Source organism: Myxocyprinus asiaticus, chromosome 43 (genome assembly GCF_019703515.2).
Source record: "Myxocyprinus asiaticus isolate MX2 ecotype Aquarium Trade chromosome 43, UBuf_Myxa_2, whole genome shotgun sequence".
NCBI classification, from domain to species: Eukaryota; Metazoa; Chordata; class Actinopteri; order Cypriniformes; family Catostomidae; genus Myxocyprinus; species Myxocyprinus asiaticus.
Window position 1 is genome coordinate 10,419,721 of NC_059386.1, and position 22,442 is coordinate 10,442,162.

A 22,442-nucleotide genomic window follows, 5' to 3' on the forward strand; every position below is an offset into this window, starting at 1 on the left:
ATACAAATGAAAATTAACTGAATTGGAACTTGGTTTCATGAAACAAATTAGTAAGAACAAATCCAATCTCTGTATATCTTGCCTCTGTTTGCTTACCTGTCCCTGGGTTTAATTCTGTACCCCACCATCTGGTGATATCTTGTGATTATCATCCTGGTTCTTCAGCCTTCTCATGATCTCACAGGTGATGCACTGCTGTGGTCATCTGCTGTGTGAAGTACAGTTGGACACAGTCAATTATACTGTATCTCGGAGGTATTACCTTGGAATATTGGACATTAGTTAATAAGTTCCATTCTGTTGAGAGATCAGTAACTGCACACCACACCTTTGATATACATATTTTTTTTCTGGTCCAATCAATACAACAGTACTCCTCAACAGTCAGATGTGTATGCCTATTGTAGTTGTGCTGTAATCTGTTCATAAATGCTGCGATCATAAATGTAAGTTAGACTACATTCAAACTTTTCAGTGAATTGACACATTGACTTAATTACTGGCTTAAAACAGAAGGAAGGTGGTAACAATGTCACCACTCACCAAAACTGCTATCGTTATAACACAATCAAGTAAACATTAACGTTACTTTACCTCTCAAATTCATACCGAGTTCATTTGAACTTTAAAGTAGCTGACAACATTAACACATAGTAGCAACACACAGCAACACTGGCTGCTACTACTACATTGAAATATGTACTAATACCTCAATTAGCATCTCACTTTAACACACAACATCTTGATGAAGTAAATATACACATACAGAGGTATTTACCTTCTGCAGGTTGCGATATGTCCGTTACCTGCTGGTGAAACTCTTAATGGGCATAATTACACTCCGGCAGGTTTTACAACTTTCAAACGTCTCCTCTGTTTTCCCCATTTTTATTCTGGACTACATAAATTAAGGGTATGAAAACAAAACATAACGTTAGGTTGTTACAGAAAATAACAGGGAAAATGTTTTCTTACATGATATCGCCGTATTTTTGCAAGATGTAAGTTCACTTAACTTACGTGATCGAACAGCTCCCGTTTTCGTCTGTGGCCATATTCCATTTTTTTTGTTCTCGGTTGACATCCAACAACTCAAATTCGCTCAAAATAAGAATTTAGCAGGAAGATGTAAAATAATCCAGGTAACAGCCATTACTAGTGGACCGTGGCGAATAGCAGCAGCACACACCCACTCAAACAGACATATTTTCAAACAAGACCGGTGAGAGGCGCGAACAGTTCTCATTGGCTAGTTTCCTGAATGACAGTCAGATTAACCAATCATTCTCAAAGCAACACGATGAGACAGCCAATAGCAATTGTTTCAGCGTGGTAACATATCAACTATAGGGAAAGACGATTTGTTTTAAAATAAAGAAAATAAACGTGTGTAATTACATTTATTTGTAGGCTGTTGTATTTCGTTTATTTCTCAAATGTTGTTTTCTTTGAAGTGTATGAATAAAAATGTAATAATGTATGGTAAAGTTATTTATACATATATGCTTAAACACACACACACGCACACACACACAAACACACTTGTTTCACTATAATAGTGAGGACATCTTATAGACTTCCATTGATTTCATAGAAGGCTAAAGATATTTTATATCCCCTAACCCTCACAGAAACCTGTGCATCCTAGTAGACTTAAAGCTAAATATGATTTGGCCGCTTTATGAGCCTTTTTTTACTAGTGAGGACCACCTAAAATGTCTCACTAGTTGGTTTTCTACAGGTTTCACTATATTAGTGAGGACATTTTGGACATCGTGGCTATTGTGAACGCATTCAATAGAAAGTACACACTAAATCACAGATGGGAAAATGTTTATGCTGCTCTCTTAGGGTTAAAACTTTCAAGCATGTTGCTGCTCTAAAGGACTTAAAGCATATCAATCTTGCTTCAACTCCTTCCTGCATGGACTATTGCAATGCATTGTTTTCCTGACTTTGCCTTTACTCATTTTATTTTTGTCAGATTCATTGACATGTATGTGCTTTTACTCACTGTGACATCACTGATTTGGTGTGGCCAGAGGTGTAATATGACTGAAAGTTTCAACCTCGAGAGCAGTGCAGCTTTGTACTCTTTCAAAAAGGCAATGGATTATGTTTGATGTAATGAAAAAAGTTTGCTAAATTTGTATCCAGGATTACAGAGTTTGAATGTACAAGTACACATAAATATAAAACTAATAAGATTTACCTTAAAATTACAAAGAAAAACATTAAATTGTTAGTATGGACATAAACCTTTATATAATGAGCTACATATTTAATTACAGATAATTATTGTCATTTTACATAAATTTGTCTGTAATTTTAGAAAGCAGAAAAAATACGGTATAAATAATATAGTAATTTATCTGTAAAAAAAAAAAAAGAGAAATACATGTAATTTGTCATTATTGTCATAAAACTTCAAATGCCAGTTGGGTTGTTAATTTACAGATAATGTCTGTAATTTTACAGAGTTTTGAATACAAATTAAAAAAACGGAAAACTACTGTAAAAATTTAGAGTTATTTTCTGTAAAATTAGGATTTTTTTTTTATAGTGCAGTTCTGTCTGGATGAATGGGCCAAAATTCCAGAAACTTTTATGAGAAGCTTGTGGAAGGCTACCCAAAACGTTTGACCCAAGTTAAACAATTTAAAGGCAATGCTACCAAATACTAACAAAGTGTATGTAAAACTGAGTTTAACTTCTGACTTCAACTGTACGTAATAGTAGGGGTTGCATAGACTAGTCAACTACAACTAATGTAGTCAACACGGTCAACCTGAAGTCGACTAGTCGCTGTCTATTTGATTTAAGAAACGCGTCTGTAGAAAATACAGCGGGTGGCAGATTTTTTAAATGTATTTTTATTTATTGGCTTTCTGCTTTGGCCACACCAAAGAAAATTGACAGGAAAGTAGAGGAAGAGAGAGGTAGAACAAGATCAGAACATGAATATCGGATCATTTTTTCTGTGTAAAAGTGCTGCTTTTGTGTAAAAAGCACTCCCACAGATTAGTCTTTCAAACACATTTGGACACAGAAGGAGTGTTTACAGCTTATTAAATCTAAAAAAATGAAGAAAAAGGAATCTTGATGACTCTAAAGCCAGAGATAATCTCTTGAGTGAAAAGACAGAATCTCTGTTGCTCTCTTTTTAAGTATGGGCTTTTGGGTTTATTTCAGACTCTGAGAAACTGCTTCCATTAAAAATAATACATGCACACAATGTGTTTGGTTCATCTGTTACGTGTGTGTGCTGTTTAGATTGGGATGGAGAATGGGTTGGGGGTTGTGTGCGCATGGGGATTTATGCGTGTGTGTGTATGTGTGTGTGCGTTTTCTTGGAGTCCCCATGCGAAGTCAATGAAGAAATCAGTTTGATGCATTGTAACAAGTAAAGGATGGGCAAGGAGGAGGCGGCTGAACAGTCAACATAAAGTTTAATGCAAAACTCATCATAAAACAGACATAAACCATAACACAAACAGACGCACACAATGCAGCCGCATGCATCTCTCTCTCTCTTGAACCGGTGTCTCTGGCTGCACCTTATCTCGCTCTCGTGCTGATCAGCTGATTCAGCACTGGCCGTGCTCCATCACGGCCCGGCCACGCCCTCCTCCTCATCACATGCATCTAATTTAATAAATCCAGCCTTGTTTTAAATATCCTAGTGGGACGGCACAAACAAGTCAGGCAATACTGTAAATCAGGTTTACGTCTACGGTACTGTCAATGGCGTATAACCTATTTGGTGTGTATAATTATTTGACATTAGATGTCTGAAGCATTTACTGAATTAAAATAGTTTGGCCTGAACAGTAAGATTTATGCTGCCTTCATGTGCTATCAGAATTATCCTACTTGCCACTTCTGAATTTCATTCTTTAGAAAAATGAATAAAACTTAACATTCTCTACAGAAACCGTAATCTCCTCCGCCATATTGAAAGTTTACTACGACTCCTATCTCGGAAACACGGGTATCAAAATGATCTCAGAGTTTCCCAGTCGTAATTACGACTTGAAGGGTCATTCATGTGCAACTTCCAAGTGTGAAACTCGTATTTACGATAATTACGATAGCACGTGAAGGCAGCATAAGACACGGTGGTAGGGATTCTTTTATAATCTCGCATCGTTAAAGCTGAAGACGAAAGGTTTAACATCTAAAAAAATTTCTCGTTAACCAATATTCAGAGACATACAGTTCATTTTTTTGCGAAGTCAGACTAACAGACCTAGATAATTTCCAGCATTTCTATTCATTAATCAGACCACAACTGTCCTCGAAAAGACAGACAAAGGTGATGAGTGACGTGTATTTAACACTTCCTTAGCCAATTTATTTCCTTCAAATATTTGATTATGAATTGTGTCATGTAAATCTGGAGTTTAGGACCGACAGATGATGACTGTAGTTCGACTACACAAAAACCAGCTGTAGGTCGAATATAAGTACGCATGCACCCCAACCAGCCCAAAACATCAACATAAGCCGCTTTCCACCTTTGGGCCAGACAGTTGTTGTTGTGAAACCGTGCCGTTTCGTGCTGATCTGGGCCAGTTGGAATGGTTACGGTTTATTTTTCCACTGTGGTGTTTGAATGTACGTAACAAATCCGTCAGCTGACAAGGCGTGAGAGGTGAACATTGGAGCGAGTGCACTATAGAGGATGTTTGCATATTCCAGTTTTTAGGAATGCTTTTTTCCCCTGTTTTTAATATGCTAAAGCACAGGAAAGACATGTCCCATGACGTAAGGAGGGAAGCACAGAGTAAAAAGGTGAGAGGTTTACCATCATTTGCTGAGGGGTTTTGCATGCAACCGGACATGAACACACAAAAAAGGTTCATTGACATTTATTGACAAAATATTATATGGGTAAAATAATGATATATATTATAAATAATGTACTAGTTAAACCGCAATCATGAAGAGACACCAAACATACACAATTTGTTTAATTAAATTTTATTAACCTCACCATAGCAAACTTTGCCAGCTACTTAGAAACAAATGAGTTACATTGGCATTGGCAAATTGTCAATTGTGAGATCGCCATTTACTAATGCCATTTTACAAGCATGGTTATCTAACCATGCCAGAGAAATCCAGGTCCGAGAACAGTTTATAATTGTGCCAGGCCAAACCGTGCTGAAGTGGAAATGCTACTAAAAAAACTTTCCTCACCGTGCTCGGAACTGTTTGGGCAATGGTGGAAAAGCGGCTGTTGGCTCAACCGATGGCGTGAGATTGGGGCGGGACTATTTGTTTAACCGATCGCAGATAAGGGGAGTATTCAGGAAACCTGTTTGAAAACAATCTTTATTTTTGCAATTTTTTGGGTGCCACTAGTGGTGCAAATGGGTTTCTCAAACACTCCACCCATCTGCAATTGAAAGTCCCCCCCAAAACAAATAGTCCCACCCCAAACTCACGCCGTTGGTTGAGCCAATTTTTCTCTGTTAGTCTGGTTGGGTTGCTCAAAAAGAGCAGTGTTTTAATAGATATTAAATTGTTTGGGGGGAAATCAATGTACTAATGGCTTACTTTTAGATGTCTCTGCATATTAAACTGGGAAAGGAGAAAGTATTTAAACATGAAAAAATTACCACACAACAGCTTCAATCATTTCAGTGAAATAGTGAGTTATGTTTGGGAACCATTTGCTTTGATGGATCACCATCTGCACTATATCTGGTTAGTCAACGTCACATTACACCATCAGAAGTTGATTGAGAAAGTGACAAAACTGTGGAAGTGAGACCGATGAGAAAAGTGAGTCACAGAGGGTAGAGTGAGAAATTATGAAATATTTGAGGTAACTGAAGTACAACAACAAGAAGTCTGTCAGAATGAAGTGTCATCTTTTCACACGCTAGCTTTTTGGCCGTCCTTGAGTTATGTTCCTTTCTCTTTGTAATCTTTCTATCCTTGTTATCCTCCCCTCCCTCACTTCTGTCCCTTCAGGGTTAACCCCCAGTCAGCAAGAAGCACCCCTCCATCTTAAATATTGACAATGTGGTTATTGGCTTATTGATGGCATCCATTCTCCCGAAAGCGTGTTCAGCGGTTTCCGCCGCAGCACTGCAAATTCATCAACAAATGTGTGAAGCTGCACTTTCATACTAATCTTACGATTTCCACTTTAACATAAGTGCCTCGTGGGATTCCAGGAAGTCTTAAAGTCAGCATCGAAGATGACTATGTTGACAGAAATGTTTTTCGTAAAATGGACGTGTTTGCATTTTCAAAGGTTAAGCGTGGTTGATTGTGTTTTGCTTATTGCAACTTATTAATATTATAATGGCAGTTGTATGTGTTTAATGTAGAATTGAGTGGGATGTTGTCATTTATGCATTTTTTCAAGCTGACAAGGTGTTTATTTTTACTATAGTTGAATTTACCTCAGCGAGGTGCAACGCTAGCTTGAGTGTTTTGAAACACGTTAGATGTTCTAATTGACTCTTAACATTTCTGAGTGCTCGAAGCCTAAGATGAAAATGTATGAATATGTAGGAGTCTTTTCATACTAAATGATAGCTTGTAACTCATCTGCACCATTTGTGACGTAAGGGATACCTCAAGTAGTGTTTACTTTTGTGATCAGAAAAAGTGATTAGGTCAGAGTCACGAATTTCCCCTGCCGGACAATAAAATGGGTTAAAAAAAACATCTAGAGACCAGAATATATACAGTTGGGGTAGAGATGGGCATGTTCGAAACATTTCTTCATGAAGCTTCAAAACCTATATGAATCTTTTGTTTCGAACCAGGGCTTTGTAGCGCATATCACATATGACAAGTCCCATGATTCCTGCAACCGAGGCTTCGTAAAGTCATACTGTTTTGAAACGTTTGACGTTGACTTCCCTTGAGTTTTGTTCCCACCAAAACATACAGTCACAAAAAGCAAAAAGTTGTGTTTATGCAAAAGATAGACATGAGAGAGACATAGATATTTTGAGATATTTAAAGAGATTTATATGATCTACAGTTGGTGAATCTGGAAACTGGAACAATCATCGTCAATGAAAACACCCAATTATTCTTATTCTCGGATGGATATCTGATCGAGTATCTTCACAAATTCTGAGAAGCTCGGTGATCAGTGAACTTGAAATGAAGACTTTTTTTGAGTTCGTGTCCCTTGCTGACAGTGTTTGATTTATTACTGCACTTTGTCTGTTTACAAATGTTTACTGCAGAAGTATATAAAATGAGCCAAAACATTATGGCCACTCACAGGTGAAGCGAATAACGTTGATCATCTCTTAACAAGGCCACATGTCAAGGTCTGGGTAGATTATATGGTAAGCGAACAACCAGTTCTCATAGTCAACGTGTTGAATGCAGGAGAAATGGGCAGGAGTAAAGACCTGAGCGACTTTGACAAGGGCCAAATTGTTATGGACAGATGACTGGGTCAGAGCATCTCTAAAATGGAAAGGTTTGTGGGGTGCTCCCGGTCAGTGGTGAGTACCTACCAACAGTGGTCCGAGGAGGGACAAACCACAAACTGGCAACAGGGTGTTGGGCGCCCAAGGCTCATTGATGTGTGAGGGTAATGAAGGCAAGAACCGACTTTCTGCCGTCTACTGTGGCAGAAAGTCACAGAAAATTTGAATGATGGTTACGGGAGGAATGTGTCACAACAGTGCATCGCACCCTGCTGTGTATGGGGCTGTGTTGCCTTAGACTGGTCAGAGTGCCCATGATGACCCCTGTCCACCATCAAAAGCACCTACAATAGGCAATGAGTATCGGAATTGGACTTTGCAGCAGTGGAAGAAGGTCACCTGGTCCGATGAGTCCCGTTTTCTTTTACATCACTTGGACGGCCGTATACATGTGCACCGTTTACCTGGGGAAGTGATGGCACGAGGATGCACTGTGGGAAGACGACAAGCCGGTGGGGGGACTGTGATGCTCTGGGCAATGTTCTGCTGGGAAACCCTGGGTCCGGCCATTCATGTGGACATCAATTTGACATGTGCCACCAACCTAAACATCGTTCTAGACCAGGTACACCCCTTCATGGCAATGGTATTCCCTGATGGCAGTGGCCTCTTTCAGTAGGATAATGCAACCTGCCACACTGCACACATTGTTTGGGAATGGTTTGAGGAACATGATGAAGAGTTCAAGGTGTTGCCCTGGCCTCCAGATTCCCTAGATCTCAGTCGGATTGGCGACCAAGAAGTCCAATACATGGCGGCTCCACCTCACAATTTACAGGACTTAAAGGATCTGCTGCTAATATCTTGGTGCCAGATACCACAGGACACCTTCAGGGGTCTTGTAGAGTCCATGCCTCTGCGGGTCAGTTCTGTTTTGGTGGCACGTGGAGGACCAACATCATATTAGGCAGGTGGTCATAATGTTTTGGCTCATCAGTGTATTTTTCATTTGATTTGTGAAAAAAAAACACCCGGTATTGATTTAGTATGACTTTAATTTATTTAAAATTAATTTCAAAAATCACTACTTGGAGGTGGGCTCTTTTGACATGGGCCAGTAAGCAACCATCTAATAACACCCTATTATCCATCCAGAACACCCTAGCAAGTGTATAACAACTCCATGGCAACCACCCACGATACCTTCTTCAAAAATCAAAAAACCTTTTTTTTTTTTCTCCAGGGAACCCTGAATAGGTCCATGGCATCTCTTTTGAATGTTGAATGAATGTTTAATAAAGGTTAAAAAGATGGAAAGAACAAAGGACTGTTCTTTTTCATCTGTCTGTCTCTCCGTTCAGAACATCTCATTGTTTAACATTAGAGTAGAGAACTGTGATGGCCATATCTCACCTCTGTCTTTCAGCTCGGCATGTTGGGTGACGTGTTTACATATATTTGGCAGATCTTTGATTTCACTACTGCATAAATACTGTAGGTTTGTTCATGCATTTTGCAACAACATCCATAAACTTCAGAAATCAGATATAGTTCAGTAAGTTCAGTGAGAAAATATAAGGCTTCCTAAAGTGGCATATGTACATTGGCTTTCTGGGCATGTGCATTCATCTGTGCTTCTGTTTGGGTGTGCATGTGTGTGGGGGGGGGTTTGTGGGTAAGACGGCACTCGCTCAGAGCAGCTCATCTGTCTGCAGATTTTGCACTTCCTGTGCTGCGTGGTTAAAGAGATGTGGAAAAGGCAGATAAAAGATTAATCGGCTGATAGTTTTAAAAACAATTTATAGAATGTTTAAAAAAAAATCTTAGTCTTTCCTTTCTATGACAAGCACAGACATAGAGGCTACAAAAGTCCAAAATTAAGAAAATCCCAGATGCAATTTATTGTGCAATTAAAATCCTAATTATGACCAGACAAAAATCTAGATTTGGTGAATAATGCTGGACTTTTAACTATAAACATGCCTGAAATACACCGGGGACTCTTGACACAAGGTGTCAGTGATTGTTTTGTCGAATTGTAAAATCCTACAGTGGCGGCCACCACAAAGGAACACGGAGAGAAAAAAAACGTTCTGCAACTATCAGCATTAATTTTTGCCGATAACTGATAATTCCAAAAAGGAATCAGTAAAACCGATATATTGACGCCTATATGTCAGCCCCTAATTTGAAACCTAACAAATTTCTTTCTGTGAAATGTTTTGCTGGAAAAGCGTGCTCGTGCCATCTTTTTTAATAATAAATGCCACTTGGTTTGATATTTTATGTAATGCAAGGACACTCATACATTTTTATGTGTCCAAATACAGTGGGTCCACTGTAAATGTGTTTCAAAAACAGGCACATTAATAGACTGTCAAACAGGTTAAAATGGTTCCGAGGTAAACATTTTGAATGAGCACTGGTGTTTAAACATTTCCCAGTGTCAACACGGAACTCCATATTTAGCCATATAAATAACCCACCTGGTTGTGACCACTTAGCTTAACAACACTACTCCGTTTCTGTGGGTTGCCATAGAGTTAGAAATAACATCAGGATTACACCAACATTCCCAGACTGATGGTTTGTATGTTTGGAGAAACAAAATTAATATCTGCTGATTGCACACACCCTAACCAGTGTTTTTCTCGATTGCTTAGAGTGGGAGCAGGTGCAGCTTGCTAGCATGTGTAGGATTCATTAAATGGCCGTCCAATGTTCAGTGTGCAGAGAACTGTGGCACTGATCTGGCAACCTCATCCTAATGAGACGCTGTCAGCCATGCTAGGTCAAAACGCTTCTCCTTAGAGGAATCCAGTGGGATATTTGTAATGAGGGAGCAAAAATGAACAGATGCTCAATTGGGAATTAAGGAGTCTTTCCAGTTCTGTGGACAAAACAGAGGTTGCGTTCAATCAAAGGTTTTCTTGTTATTTACCAAAGTTTAAAAGCATTGACAATAATGAGAATTCAACTTGCCTTCATTTTGCTCTTGTTACAGGAGTTCTTGTGTTATATCACATTAGAAATGCCATGCGTTACAACATTTTACTGAACAATGACATGTTGCCTTTTTTAGCAGATGCCATGATTTGAACTTTTTTTACTTTTCAAATCAAATGTGACCAAATTAATAAATAGAACTTACCAGTTTCACTGAATTCATTGTCCATGATTTTAGTTCTTAAATCTTATTAATGTGAAATTTCTGCACCACTAGTGTCAAACGGTTTTGTTTTCAAACTGATTTCCTAAATACGCTCCCTATCTACCATTGGTTGGACAAACAGATAGTCCCGCCCCAAACTCACTTCATTGGCTGAGCTAATGTTTGTGTGTTGAACTGTTCAAACAAACATTTTTATGTCACCTGAAGTCACAATGTCTACACTTTTCATGGAAATAAACATTTGAATGGCTTTCTTATAGTTGTCTTCGCATATTCATATGGTATATTATTGTTTTTGTTATTTTGAATTGTTATTTAAATTATAGAAATGTTAATATCGGGTATATGAAGGTATAATCTATTGTACATTTAGAAAGTGATTGGCATACATCTATATAATTTTAAAGAAATATTAAAACCTTGACAGATAAAAATACAACTTGACGGAAAATGTACAACCCAGTTGATGTATAATGATTATTTCTAACACAAGCTCTGGATTAAAATGCCAAACTTTATGGAAAGAGCTTGATGCTCTTAAAGGGATAGTTCACCCAAAAATTTAAATTCTGTCATAATTTACTCAAACCTCAAACAGACTTTTTGATCTGTAATACACACAAAGAATGTTAGGCAGAATGTTAGCCTCTGTCAACCTTTAACCTTCTGCCAGACATCTCTTTTTGTAATCCATGGAAGAAAAACAAGTCATACAGGTTTTGAACAACGTAAAAGTGAGTGTAATGTATTTTAAGCCTGTGAACCAAACAGGCATGGATTGAAAATCCCTCATTTAAAAGCGTCTTTCATGAGCTAAGTAGTGAGTTCCCTAGAGAAGAAATTAGCACATTTCCTCAAAACACAGTGAGAGAACAATTAAAGAAAAAGAGAATTAATGCATGTAATTAGTAACACTGGGGCAAAGACTTGTTAGTAAACCCTCTTCCCCTCTTGAAATATACTGTTTTTCCATCTACTATTTAGCATCAGATTTGTAGTCGAAAACATTGTTGTTCCTCACTAGTTCCCTGTTGTCTCAAATCACAGGTGTAAGGTTGCATTTTGATGAGTTTACCAATTTACAGTCTACAAATGTATTCTCTCATTTACATGCACCGAAGAATGGCAAATTCTCAATGAATGACAATTGAAGGTTCCCTGTATGCATATATATGTCGCTGCAGTTTCAGGAAGAATGCATTATATGGAAACAATTGCATATTGCAGTATAAACAACTGATGAACATCTTGAAGACATTAAAGGGATAGTTCACCCAAAAATGATAATTCTCTCATCATTTACTCACCCTCATGCCATCCCAGATGTGTATAAGTTTTTCTTCTGCTGAACACAAACAAAGATTTTTAGAAGACTATTTCAGCTCTGTGGGTCCATACAATGCAAGTGAATGGTGGAGAGAACTTTAAAGCTCCAAAAAGCACATAAAGGCAGCATGAAAGTAATCCATAAGACTCCAGTGGATAAATCCATATCCATATCAGAAACAGATCAATAATTAAGTTGTTTTTTACAATAAATCTCCACTTTCACCTTACCCATCTTATTTTGTTTTTGGTAATTTGCATTCTCCGTGCATATCGCCATCTACTGGGCAGGGAGGAGAATTTATAGTAAAAAAGGACTTAAATATTGATAGATATTGATCAGATATATTGATAAATATTGTTGAACACTAAAGGAGATGATTTAAAGGATATTGTCACTGCTGTTTTCCGTTCAGTGAAAATGTTGGGACTGTAGAGTTCCAAAAATGACCAAAAAAAAGCACTATAAAAATACCATAAAAGTAGTCCAATATTCCTATATTCCAAGTATTCTGAAGCCAAAATCAACCAAAATTTTGTTATTCACTGAAAATCTTTCCCTCTGCCGTAGCGCTCAAATCTCATTTGTATTTGAATATCTGAATGAGATATGATTAGAATAGCTGTCATTTTTGAAGCTTCAGTTTGTTCATATTTCACTTTGTTTGTATTGTAAAGAGCAGCATGAAAATTCTGCTAAAGTTCTCCTTTTTAAACTTCATCGTATGTCGCTGAGATGCCTCTTAAATACTGCATTAAACAGTACATTCTAACAGATGCTGTTTGTCCTAAAAATACCATTAGAATGTCGTTCTAACATCCGACAGTGAATGTTTTTAAATCTTGAGTACTTAATTCAAGGCTTATCTACTGTAAAGCCTGGGAATGATTTGAAGGGCGTTTAGCGTGTGTTTGTGTTTTGCCCCATTATTCTGCAACAAAGTGAGACTTTAATTGTTTGCAGGGCAGCAAAACCGCCGCAGGGCTTCCTTCGGGAAGGCCAGACTGTCCTGGTGATAGAATCCAGTTAAACCCCCCTGTCGCTCCTGTTTTATTACACCTCTATTTTCTAAACTGCTAGAGGGAACCAAAAAGCGATTAAAAAATGTATGACAGACAAAGAGAAGTGAACCCACTGAGGAGACGGTTTTAGCATTTAACTGCTTAAGGTCGGTCACGGGGCAATGTTGAGAGATGCTTATTTCATTCTTTTCACTTTTCCTACATAAATTGGAGGATAACTCTCTAAATATGTGCATTTCTTCTCTTTCATGCTGAAATATGGAGGTTAAACACACTTGTACGATCTGACCGCGGCTTTGCATTAGCTGCGAGGAAATTAATGATCTCCTGCTGTCTTCTATGATGAATGGCTCAGTCTGAGTTTAGCCTCTGCTTGAACTGATGTATAAATATGATCTGTGATGTTTGAAATTTTATGCATAATATCACTCTGGCTAGCCTATAATATGTCCTTATTTGATATAAGCGAGCTACGGGGCTGATTAGTCCTTGGTGTAATTTTTTCCCCTCATATCTTGTATCTGGAGAGCTTGTAGATCTTGTAGGCAAGCATTACTATTACTCATACTCAGGCCCACAGAGAATCTACACATATAGAATTCAGTAGAAATGGCTAATCTGATGATGGTTTGTTTACCACATTTAACCATGTTTAATTCCATTTCACACAATTCTGCAGATTTTCCCTCAAAATATGCGCAAAAAATTTCGGTCTGGACCTGCAAATCAGTCTGAATCAAACTGATTTTTATGAATAGGTTTCCAGAAATCACAAACGACTGGAAAAGTCAAGAAAAGGTTATGGTAAATAATTGGTCAAAACAGATCCCTGTATATAATTCTGGACATATAGACTTGGACTCTGGAGTGGTTGTGTGTTATTTAATGAGTCTAGTGATGATCTCATAACTGTTCGCTTTCTTTTTTTTATGTTTGTTTATGTTTAAATGGTCGTCACCCAGTTCATTGTGTTGGGACTAATGATCTACCTGAAACATCACGTACATGTTGTGTCCTCAGCAGATTGTGACAGTGTGATAACAAGGCAGTGACAGGCCGTCAGTGAGCAGACTGTTAGTGTCTCTGTACAGACACACACCACTGAACATTATTACAGCAGATCTGCAGGGTGGCATTTGGGCGTAATTGCTCTGTTGCCAGCTGTGTGCCGTCCCTCACAAGATGCAGTTATGTCTCTTAAGAGGTTTTTAAATTAGAGATAACATGCATAAAAAGGGTCATGAGATAAGCCGTGCCTTATTGAACTACACTCTTTCTTCCTGTATGACATTATCTCGGTTATAGATTATTGGTTATTTGTATGTTAGATGATAACAGTTTATATGATACTGTATGTGGTAACCTGAGGATGTTAACAATCCTAATGTCTGACTTTATTTTCTTAGTTAAATATACATTATAGTTGCACTGTAAAGTAGGACTGGGTGATAGGATGATGTTATCGGATATCGACGATGTCTTCCAAAGATTCCCGATGCCGACTTCGACACTCATTGACAGACGATGATCGACGATATCAGGAAATGACAAAACCATGGATCTGGGAAGTCACCAAATATATTAAACATGCAACAAGGTTGAATCCAGTTCGTGAGCTCCTCGTCCAAATGTATTTCATGCATGTGCAATTTTGTTCATCTACCCGCAACAGGCGGGCGACCTGTAAGACGTCCCGGAGTGACACATGACAAGAAATGCTGTTAGTCACAAAGGCACGTGGTTGAAGAAACACGCTTTATTCTATTTTTAAGAACAGACAAAATAAAAGCCGTCAGTGCTCGTGTCTGATTCGCTGTTTGCAGCACGAGCCTGTCATGTGGAACAAGCACATGTAAAGAGTTTCATTCATCTGAAAACTGTTTGCAAGAATAATGTCATCTATGAGAATGCTGCAAATTATCTCTGATCATCTCAGGAGGTGCTGTGAGTTTAGTTTGCTTTATTTCCATGCAGTTAGCATGCATTGTGAACGCAACTCTGCAGGTTCAGTAATATACAGTATATCTTTGTATTAAAGAAACAACGACGAAAGTGATTACATCATAAAGTAATGCAAGACATGTTCACCTAGAACCTAAAATTGAGTTCTATTTTCTTTTCTTTAGGCAGTATTAACTGTATTACCAAAACGTAATACAAACACAAATTCAATAAGAACACACATTTAGCAGCATTATTTTGGGAACACAAGGGAATTTTCATTGTGTTTTAGGCTTATTTATTATGATTATTATTGTTTTTACATTTATAATTGTCTTTAGTTCTTAATCTGTATGCTATTAGTAATTTTCCACCTGTTGTCGTTGATTGATACTTGCGTGATGGCAAATGGGGCGGTTGGAGACGGTAAACGTTTGGATTTGGGGAGGTGGTTAAATAAGGTTTTTTGATCACTTTGTTATTTTATTGCTTTTTTCATTTAGTTTAAAGTGCAATTTGAATTTAGAAATGTCTAAATGTCTTAAATTTTTAAAGCAAAATCAATAAAGCAAAAACATTCACTGATCCTCTGCAGGGGGGTTGACGATATAATCGTATAACGCAATATATTTTAAGGCGATTATCAATAAAATAATTTTTACATATGCCCAGCCCTACTGTAAACCCTGGTGGCCCAGAGGTGCACAACACAACGAAATTTACAAAGCAAACAATAGTTCACAACACAAAGAAATTAAGCCATAACACAACAAAATTAGTTCACAACACAACAAAATTAAGCCACAACACAACGAATTTAAGTGGTCGGGAGCATTTCCATTGTGTTGTGGCTTAATTTTGTTGTGTTGTGAATTAATTTCTTTGTGTTGTGGCTTCATTTCATTGTGCTGTGAATTAATTTATATGTGTGTGGCCGAATTTCCTTGTGTTGTGGCTTAATTTCGGTGTGTTGTGGATTCATTTCGATGTGTTGTGGATTCATTTCGGTGTGTTGTGAATTCATTTGTGTTGTAGCTTCATTTCGTTGTGTTGTGGCTTCATTTCGTTGTGTTGTGGCTTTATTTATTTGTGGTGTGGCTTAATTTTGTTGTGTTATGGCCTAATTTCTTTGTGTTTATCATAATTTTGTTGTGTTGTGGCTTAATTTTGTTGTTTTGTGGCCTATTTTCTTTGTGTTTATCTTAATTTTGTTGTGTTGTGGCTTCATTTTGTTGTGTTGTGGCTTTATTTATTTGTGTTGTGGCTTAATTTTGTTGTGTTGTAGCAGAATTTCATTGTTGTGGCTTAATTGCGGTGAGTTGTGAATTCATTTATTTGTGTTGTGAATTAATATCTTTGAGTTGTGGCTTCATTTCATTATGTTGTGAATTTATTTATTTGTTTTGTGGTCAAATTTCATTGTTGTGGCTTAATTTTGTTGTGTTGTGTCTTAATTTCGGTGTGTTGTGAATTAATGTATTTGTGTTGTGGCCGAATTTCATTGTGTTGTGGCTTAATTTATTTGTGATGTGGGTTTATTTATTTGTGTTGTGGCTTTATTTATTTGTGTTGTGTTGTGTTGTGGCTTAATTTGTTTGTGTTGTGGCTTAATTTTGTTGTGTTGTGAATTAATTTATTTGTGTTGTGGCTTAATTTCATTGTGTTGTGGCTTTATTTATTTGTGTTATGGCTTAATTTATTTGTGTTGTGGTTTTATTTATTTGTGTTGTGTTGTGGCTTAATTTGTTTGTGTTGTGGCTTAATTTGTTTGTGTTGTTAATTTGTGTTGTGGCCGAATTCCGGTGTGTTGTGGCTTAATTTTGTAGTGTTGTGGCCAAATTTCGTTGTGTTGTGGCTTTATTTATTTGTGTTGTTAATTTATTTGTGTTGTGGCTTAATTTTGTTGTGTTGTTGCCTAATTTCTTTGTGTTTATTTTAATTGTGTTGTGGCTTAATTTTGGAGAGTTCTGGCCAAATTTCATTGTGTTGTGGCCAAATTTCGTTGTGTTGTGGCTTTATTTGTGTTGTTAATTTATTTGTGTTGTGGCTTAATTTTGTTGTGTTGTTGCCTAATTTCTTTGTGTTTATCTTAATTGTGTTGTGGCTTAATTTTGGAGAGTTCTGGCCAAATTTCGTTGTGTTGTGGCTTAATTTTGTTGTGTAGTGAATTAATTTATTTGTGTTGTGGCCAAATGTAGTTTTGTTGTGGCTTGATTTTGTTGTGTAGTGAATACATTTTTTGTGTTGTGGTCAAATTTTGTTGTGTTTTGGCTTAATTTATTTGTGTTGTGAATGAATTTATTTGCGTTGTGGCCAAATTTTGTTGTGTTGTGGCTTAATTTCATTGTGTTGTGGGTTTATTTATTTGTGTTGTGGCTTAATTTTGTTGTGTTGTTAATTAATTTATTCGTGTTTTATCTTTATTTGTGTTGTGGCTTAATTTCGTTGTGTTGTGAATTAATTTATTTGTGTTATGGCCGAATTTCATTGTGTTGTGGCTTAATTTATTTGTGATGTGGGTTTATTTATTTGTGTTGTGGCTTTATTTATTTGTGTTGTGGCTTAATTTTGTTGTTTTATGTCTTAATTTGATTGTGTTGTTAATTTATTTGTGTTGTGGCCAAATTGAATTGTGTTGTGGCTTTATTTGTTTGTGTTGTGGCTTAATTTCGATGTGTTTTGAATTAATTTATTTGTGTTATGGCCGAATTTCATTGTATTGTGGCTTAATTTCATTGTGTTGTGAATTAATTTATTTGTGTTGTGGCCAAATTTTGTTGTGTTGTGGTTTAATTTTGTTGTGTTGTGGCTAAATTTATTTGTGTTGTTACTTAATTTCCTTGTGTTGCGGCTTAATTTCTTTGTGTTTTATCTTATTTTATTTATTTTTTTGTGTTGTGGCTTAATTTATTTGTTTTATGGCTTAATTTTGTTGTGTTGTGCACCCTTGGGCCACCTTAGTTAACTGATCTGATGTCATCTCTCTATTCCCTACATTGTATTTTTGGCATGATTTTTTTTTCTTTTTTTTTCTTTTTTTTTTTTGTAAGGCTCATTGCAGCTGTTTAACTCTAAAAGCCTTAATCCACAGAATGAAATTATATTCCGGGAAAATTGCATTAATACACAGAAGACATTTGGCTAGATAAAAAGGGATTAAGTGGGGTACAAATTTACAGTTCAATGCTTGATCAACAAATGATGGTTATTGCAGTCATTCAGAGTGATTCTAATAAGAGCTGAGTGTGTGTTCTGCTCTCATATGGATTTCACTTATAGACATGTGTATCGTAAACTTCTGAAGCACTTTATGAGATAACACTGATAAACAGGCCTGCATTAGTGCTCTGTAAAATAAAGTCTATACATACAAACACACTTCCATGTGATGGGGGAAAAACATAAGGAAAACAATAGGCCAGATCTCATTTGTGTGGCAGCACCTATGTAATGAAATATGTATAGCGTCCATATAATTCATTGATCATTTTCAAACAAAGAGACACATATCTTTTGAAGTATTGTATAAGATCGAAGTATTGACATGAAGTATTTTTTGGGAAGTGGTGTGACATGCTATGCTTCATCATCTAAAACTATGTTAAATAGCATTTTGCTAAGTACTTTATCATTATTTTGCATGCAGTTATTATGAGCTCATTTTAATTGAGACTTTGTTGAATATCCTTTTGTATAACACTTTGTAAAAATTCATTTGTCACTCCGCAGTGCTATTTAAAATGAATTAGTAAAGGCAAAACTGCAAAAATGATTAATGTTCTTTTCTCTCTTGCAGGTTTTAGTGCAGTAAGGCGCAGCGGGGGGGGCAGAGAGGCAAGCGCATGAGGAGAGGGTGTCCTGAGACCCCTGTCTCCACACACCGCGCTCGCACAAGTTCACGGACATACACTGCCTAGCGTCCCTCAAGCCACCATGGTAAAACCCTTCAACTTACTGTTTGTGTGGTTAAATGGAAAAGTTGACCCAAAAATGTATATATTTCATATATTAATATAATTTATTAATATATCAACACAAGTCATAATTTACTCACCCTCATGTTACAAACTTGTATGACTTTCTTATGCATAACACAAACGAAAACTTACAAAATGTACAGTATTTTATACAAAAAATATTTTATTAAAAATTATAAAACACAAAATATAAGTAATTTTTCAGTGAAAATCTTGACGTCCTTTGTGTGCTTATGAGTGCATGAGAGAAGTGTGTTTACAGTGGCATGCATGTTCACCGAGAACTTGCGTTGTTTAGTGCCAAAAACAAAGCAATGCTAAAAGCAACGTAGGTTCTTACGTTGTCGCGTTTGCAGTTAAAAAAAACAGTGCAAGTTCTCGTGTTGACGCACGAGCCACATGGATTACTGTCATGATACTTCGGGGTCCTTTTTAGCTTTAAAGTGAGGCACTTCCCACTGCCATTATATGGAAAAGATGGACCATTATATTCATTTAAACTTTTCCATTTGTGTTCCGCATAAGAAAGAAAGTGATGCCGGTTTTAACAACATAAGTGTGATTAAATTATGGCAGAATTTTTTTTTTTTGGGTGAATATTCCTTCAAGGATTGCAGTATTGTATGTACAAGACTGATGTCAAAAATACAGGATATGTCTTACATGTTTCTCTCCAAACTGCTGTAATCTAAAACAAGCCCGGATGTGATCGAGAAAATGTGATGGAAGCTTGGGGGGGGGGGGGGTAAGAAAGAGAAAGAGAGAGATCAGCGTTTGATTAATGGTCCTTACCTCCAGCTTGGGTGAGTGAGGTCTCATGGGAGAGCAGGGCTGTGCTGTTTGAATTATTAAAGTGTAAGGGGGAGGGGGGTTATTCATAAATAACCCAGTGTAATGAGTGCTGAGCTTTAATGCTAACCCAGCCTCGCTACCGCAGCCGGGGTGACCTTGGATGTGCACGCAGACACACATATACACTCTTTCCCACTTCTCTCACTCTTGCGGCTTTCTGTGTCATCCACTCTCTGCATCTGTAGCTTTATTGATTTATCGTACACAGGACGAGGTGGCCTTGCAGGTTTCTTGGCCAAAGTGGAATAACCCACACAACACACAACATGCTAAATACTCTTGACTGTGTGTCAGCTTTACCCTGTGCTATGGCACCAAGAGAACTGGCCTGTCAGAAGTATAAAAATTGTGTTGTATTATGCAGTTAATGGCAGCTAGTGGAGATTAGCATCTCAAATCTGTATTGTAGCGAATTTTGGGATATCGTGTAAAAAATGCTGGATGGAAACACCAAGAAGCAAATAACAAAATATGCATGAATAACTTAAACACTCGCTTGAGCTGGATACATTTTTTATTCGATAAGAAATGCTTATATACTATGATGAAAACACATTTTCCAAATAAATTCCTAGATGCGCATCAAAAAGTCATGAGACTTCGCCTCAAAAAGTCATGTGACTAAATAATTAATTCATAACTGGACTAACCAGTGGACCAATGTCATCACATAGCATCTCAAATGTTACTCTGGTCATTCTAAAATGCTGGAGCCAAAGCCTGTCATCAAAATGATTAGCTACAATGACCTTCTAGAACTGTCTGTTATGCTTTATTTAACAGATAAACGTCATCTGCCTTTGAATTTCAAGCAAACATGAGGTTCGTGAGAACGTTTTGTCTGCACGCTCTAAACCGCAAGTCATTTATTATTTTGCACAAAAGAGCCACAGTGGCTTACCCAGTGGATACAGCTTCCATTTTGTGCCAATTTCCTGGGAATTTACAATGTTGTTCTCTTGAACACAAGGGATGGAAACACTGTTGTATTAGCAAATTGTTTTTGCAATATTCCGTTTTTTTTTAGTTTTTTTTTTGCATGAATTAAATTCGTAATTTGGATGATTGCGATTACAAGAGAAAATCATTGACACGTCCATAGGATATTAGAAAATAGCAGAGAGCACATTTAGCAGTTAGCCACTTACAATGGAAGTAAACAGGGCAATGCAATAATGTTTCGAAAGTATATTAAAAATCTTCAGCATTATACGCTTTAACATGAGACTAACATGATAGTGTCAAAATTATTTTACATGGTTTCTCAACATTATGCCACAAATGCTGTCTTAGTGTATTGAACTCGTAACATTCATTTGGAGTCAACATGAAAACAAAATTTGCCATTTACCTTCTTAATACATGTTCCTGGTTTTATTGTGCACATTTCATTGTTGCACATTATTCTATATATAAAACAGTTGTTTTTGTTGTCATTTATCAAATTTAATAACTTAATCTGAAAGAACTGAAATAGCTTTCCTTTTCATCTGAAGTCCTCTTATTTTTCAATCCCTCCACTTCAAACACCTGACTCCATTATGATATGTTGATTGGCCACTTTTCATGATCCAATCAATCCCTGATTAATAAAATTAAGTCCCGCCATAATTTTTTTCTTGTTGAATATCCTATTTCACTTTGAAAAACTTCAGATTACAGAATTAAAATGGTTTGCGAATGTTTAATTCACAGTGCAACACTGACAGGCATTCAGAATATGAAGTTAATTTAAAAATACCACGTTGTGCCAGCTATGATAGTCTTTCAGCTCTAACTATGGGTTGTTTGTAAAAGCAGACTTTGATTGCATGTATATCTCTCAGGATAATAGTATGCATATACATTCTTGAAACGGTGTTCCCCAAGGCTATGTCTTGGGTCCGCTTGAGATTTACACTTCAGGCATGAAAGAGCTACTCACGCTCACTGTCACAGTCTGTTTGTGTCAGTCTTACCACACACACACACACACACACACACTTGTAATACACACACATATTCATGATGACTCATCAGTCAACAGCTGTTTGTGGTCAGCTTAAGTACATGCCATAATAAGTACCATTGGAGCTCCTCAGCTGATTGCTGTATTGCAAGACATTTTAATTAGGTGCATGTAATCAATATAATACTAAACAGTGACCTCACACACGCACACAGAGACAACACTACATGCCAGGGCATGTCGTAGCTTTATCTAATCCATCTGATAAGCAGAGCAGGAGCCATAAATATATAACGTACTTTTAGGACGTCACTCCAAAACATTCACACATGACTCTGAAAGACATCAGTGTCCCAAAATGTCTAGTTTACTGCTTGCAAAGAATAACTGAAATGGTTTCCTGAAGCCAGGACTGTATGAAATATTTATAATAGATGAATGTGGTGTGTGTGTCTGTCTTCCTCTGTACTCAGTTGAGATCAGTTTGTCTGAGTGTGTCCCCAGTACACCATGTGCTAAACCAATAGGCTGATGAAATCTTCCTTTGTGGGATTGTACTTTCACTATTATGAAGAAATATGTACAGGATTACAACTGAAATTTCTGTTGTAATTTGAAGTAAAATGAAAACATAAAGAATAGATATAATTTTTAAATTGCCAGTTTATTTAGTAGGATCGTATTAGATTCTTAGACCATATCCACACGTTTTTGTTTGAAAATGCAATAATTTAGCTATGTTCACACCTCTCATCCACACTAGAATGGTAATTTCCTCCACCTAAAACGGA

General features: G+C 37.0%; 1 protein-coding gene across 8 annotated transcripts in view; it reads left to right on the plus strand.

Annotated features, from left to right (window-relative positions):
* Positions 1 to 22,442, plus strand: part of LOC127433500 (spermatid perinuclear RNA-binding protein-like) — a 169,733-nt gene that overhangs the window by 82,384 nt on the left and 64,907 nt on the right. For all 8 annotated transcript variants that reach the window (XM_051685453.1, XM_051685455.1, XM_051685457.1 and 5 more), the window contains one exon: positions 18,671 to 18,810. In XM_051685453.1, the coding sequence (XP_051541413.1) occupies positions 18,808 to 18,810 (3 nt within the window). In that variant the 5' untranslated portion in view covers positions 18,671 to 18,807. The remainder of the gene's footprint in view (positions 1 to 18,670; positions 18,811 to 22,442) is intronic.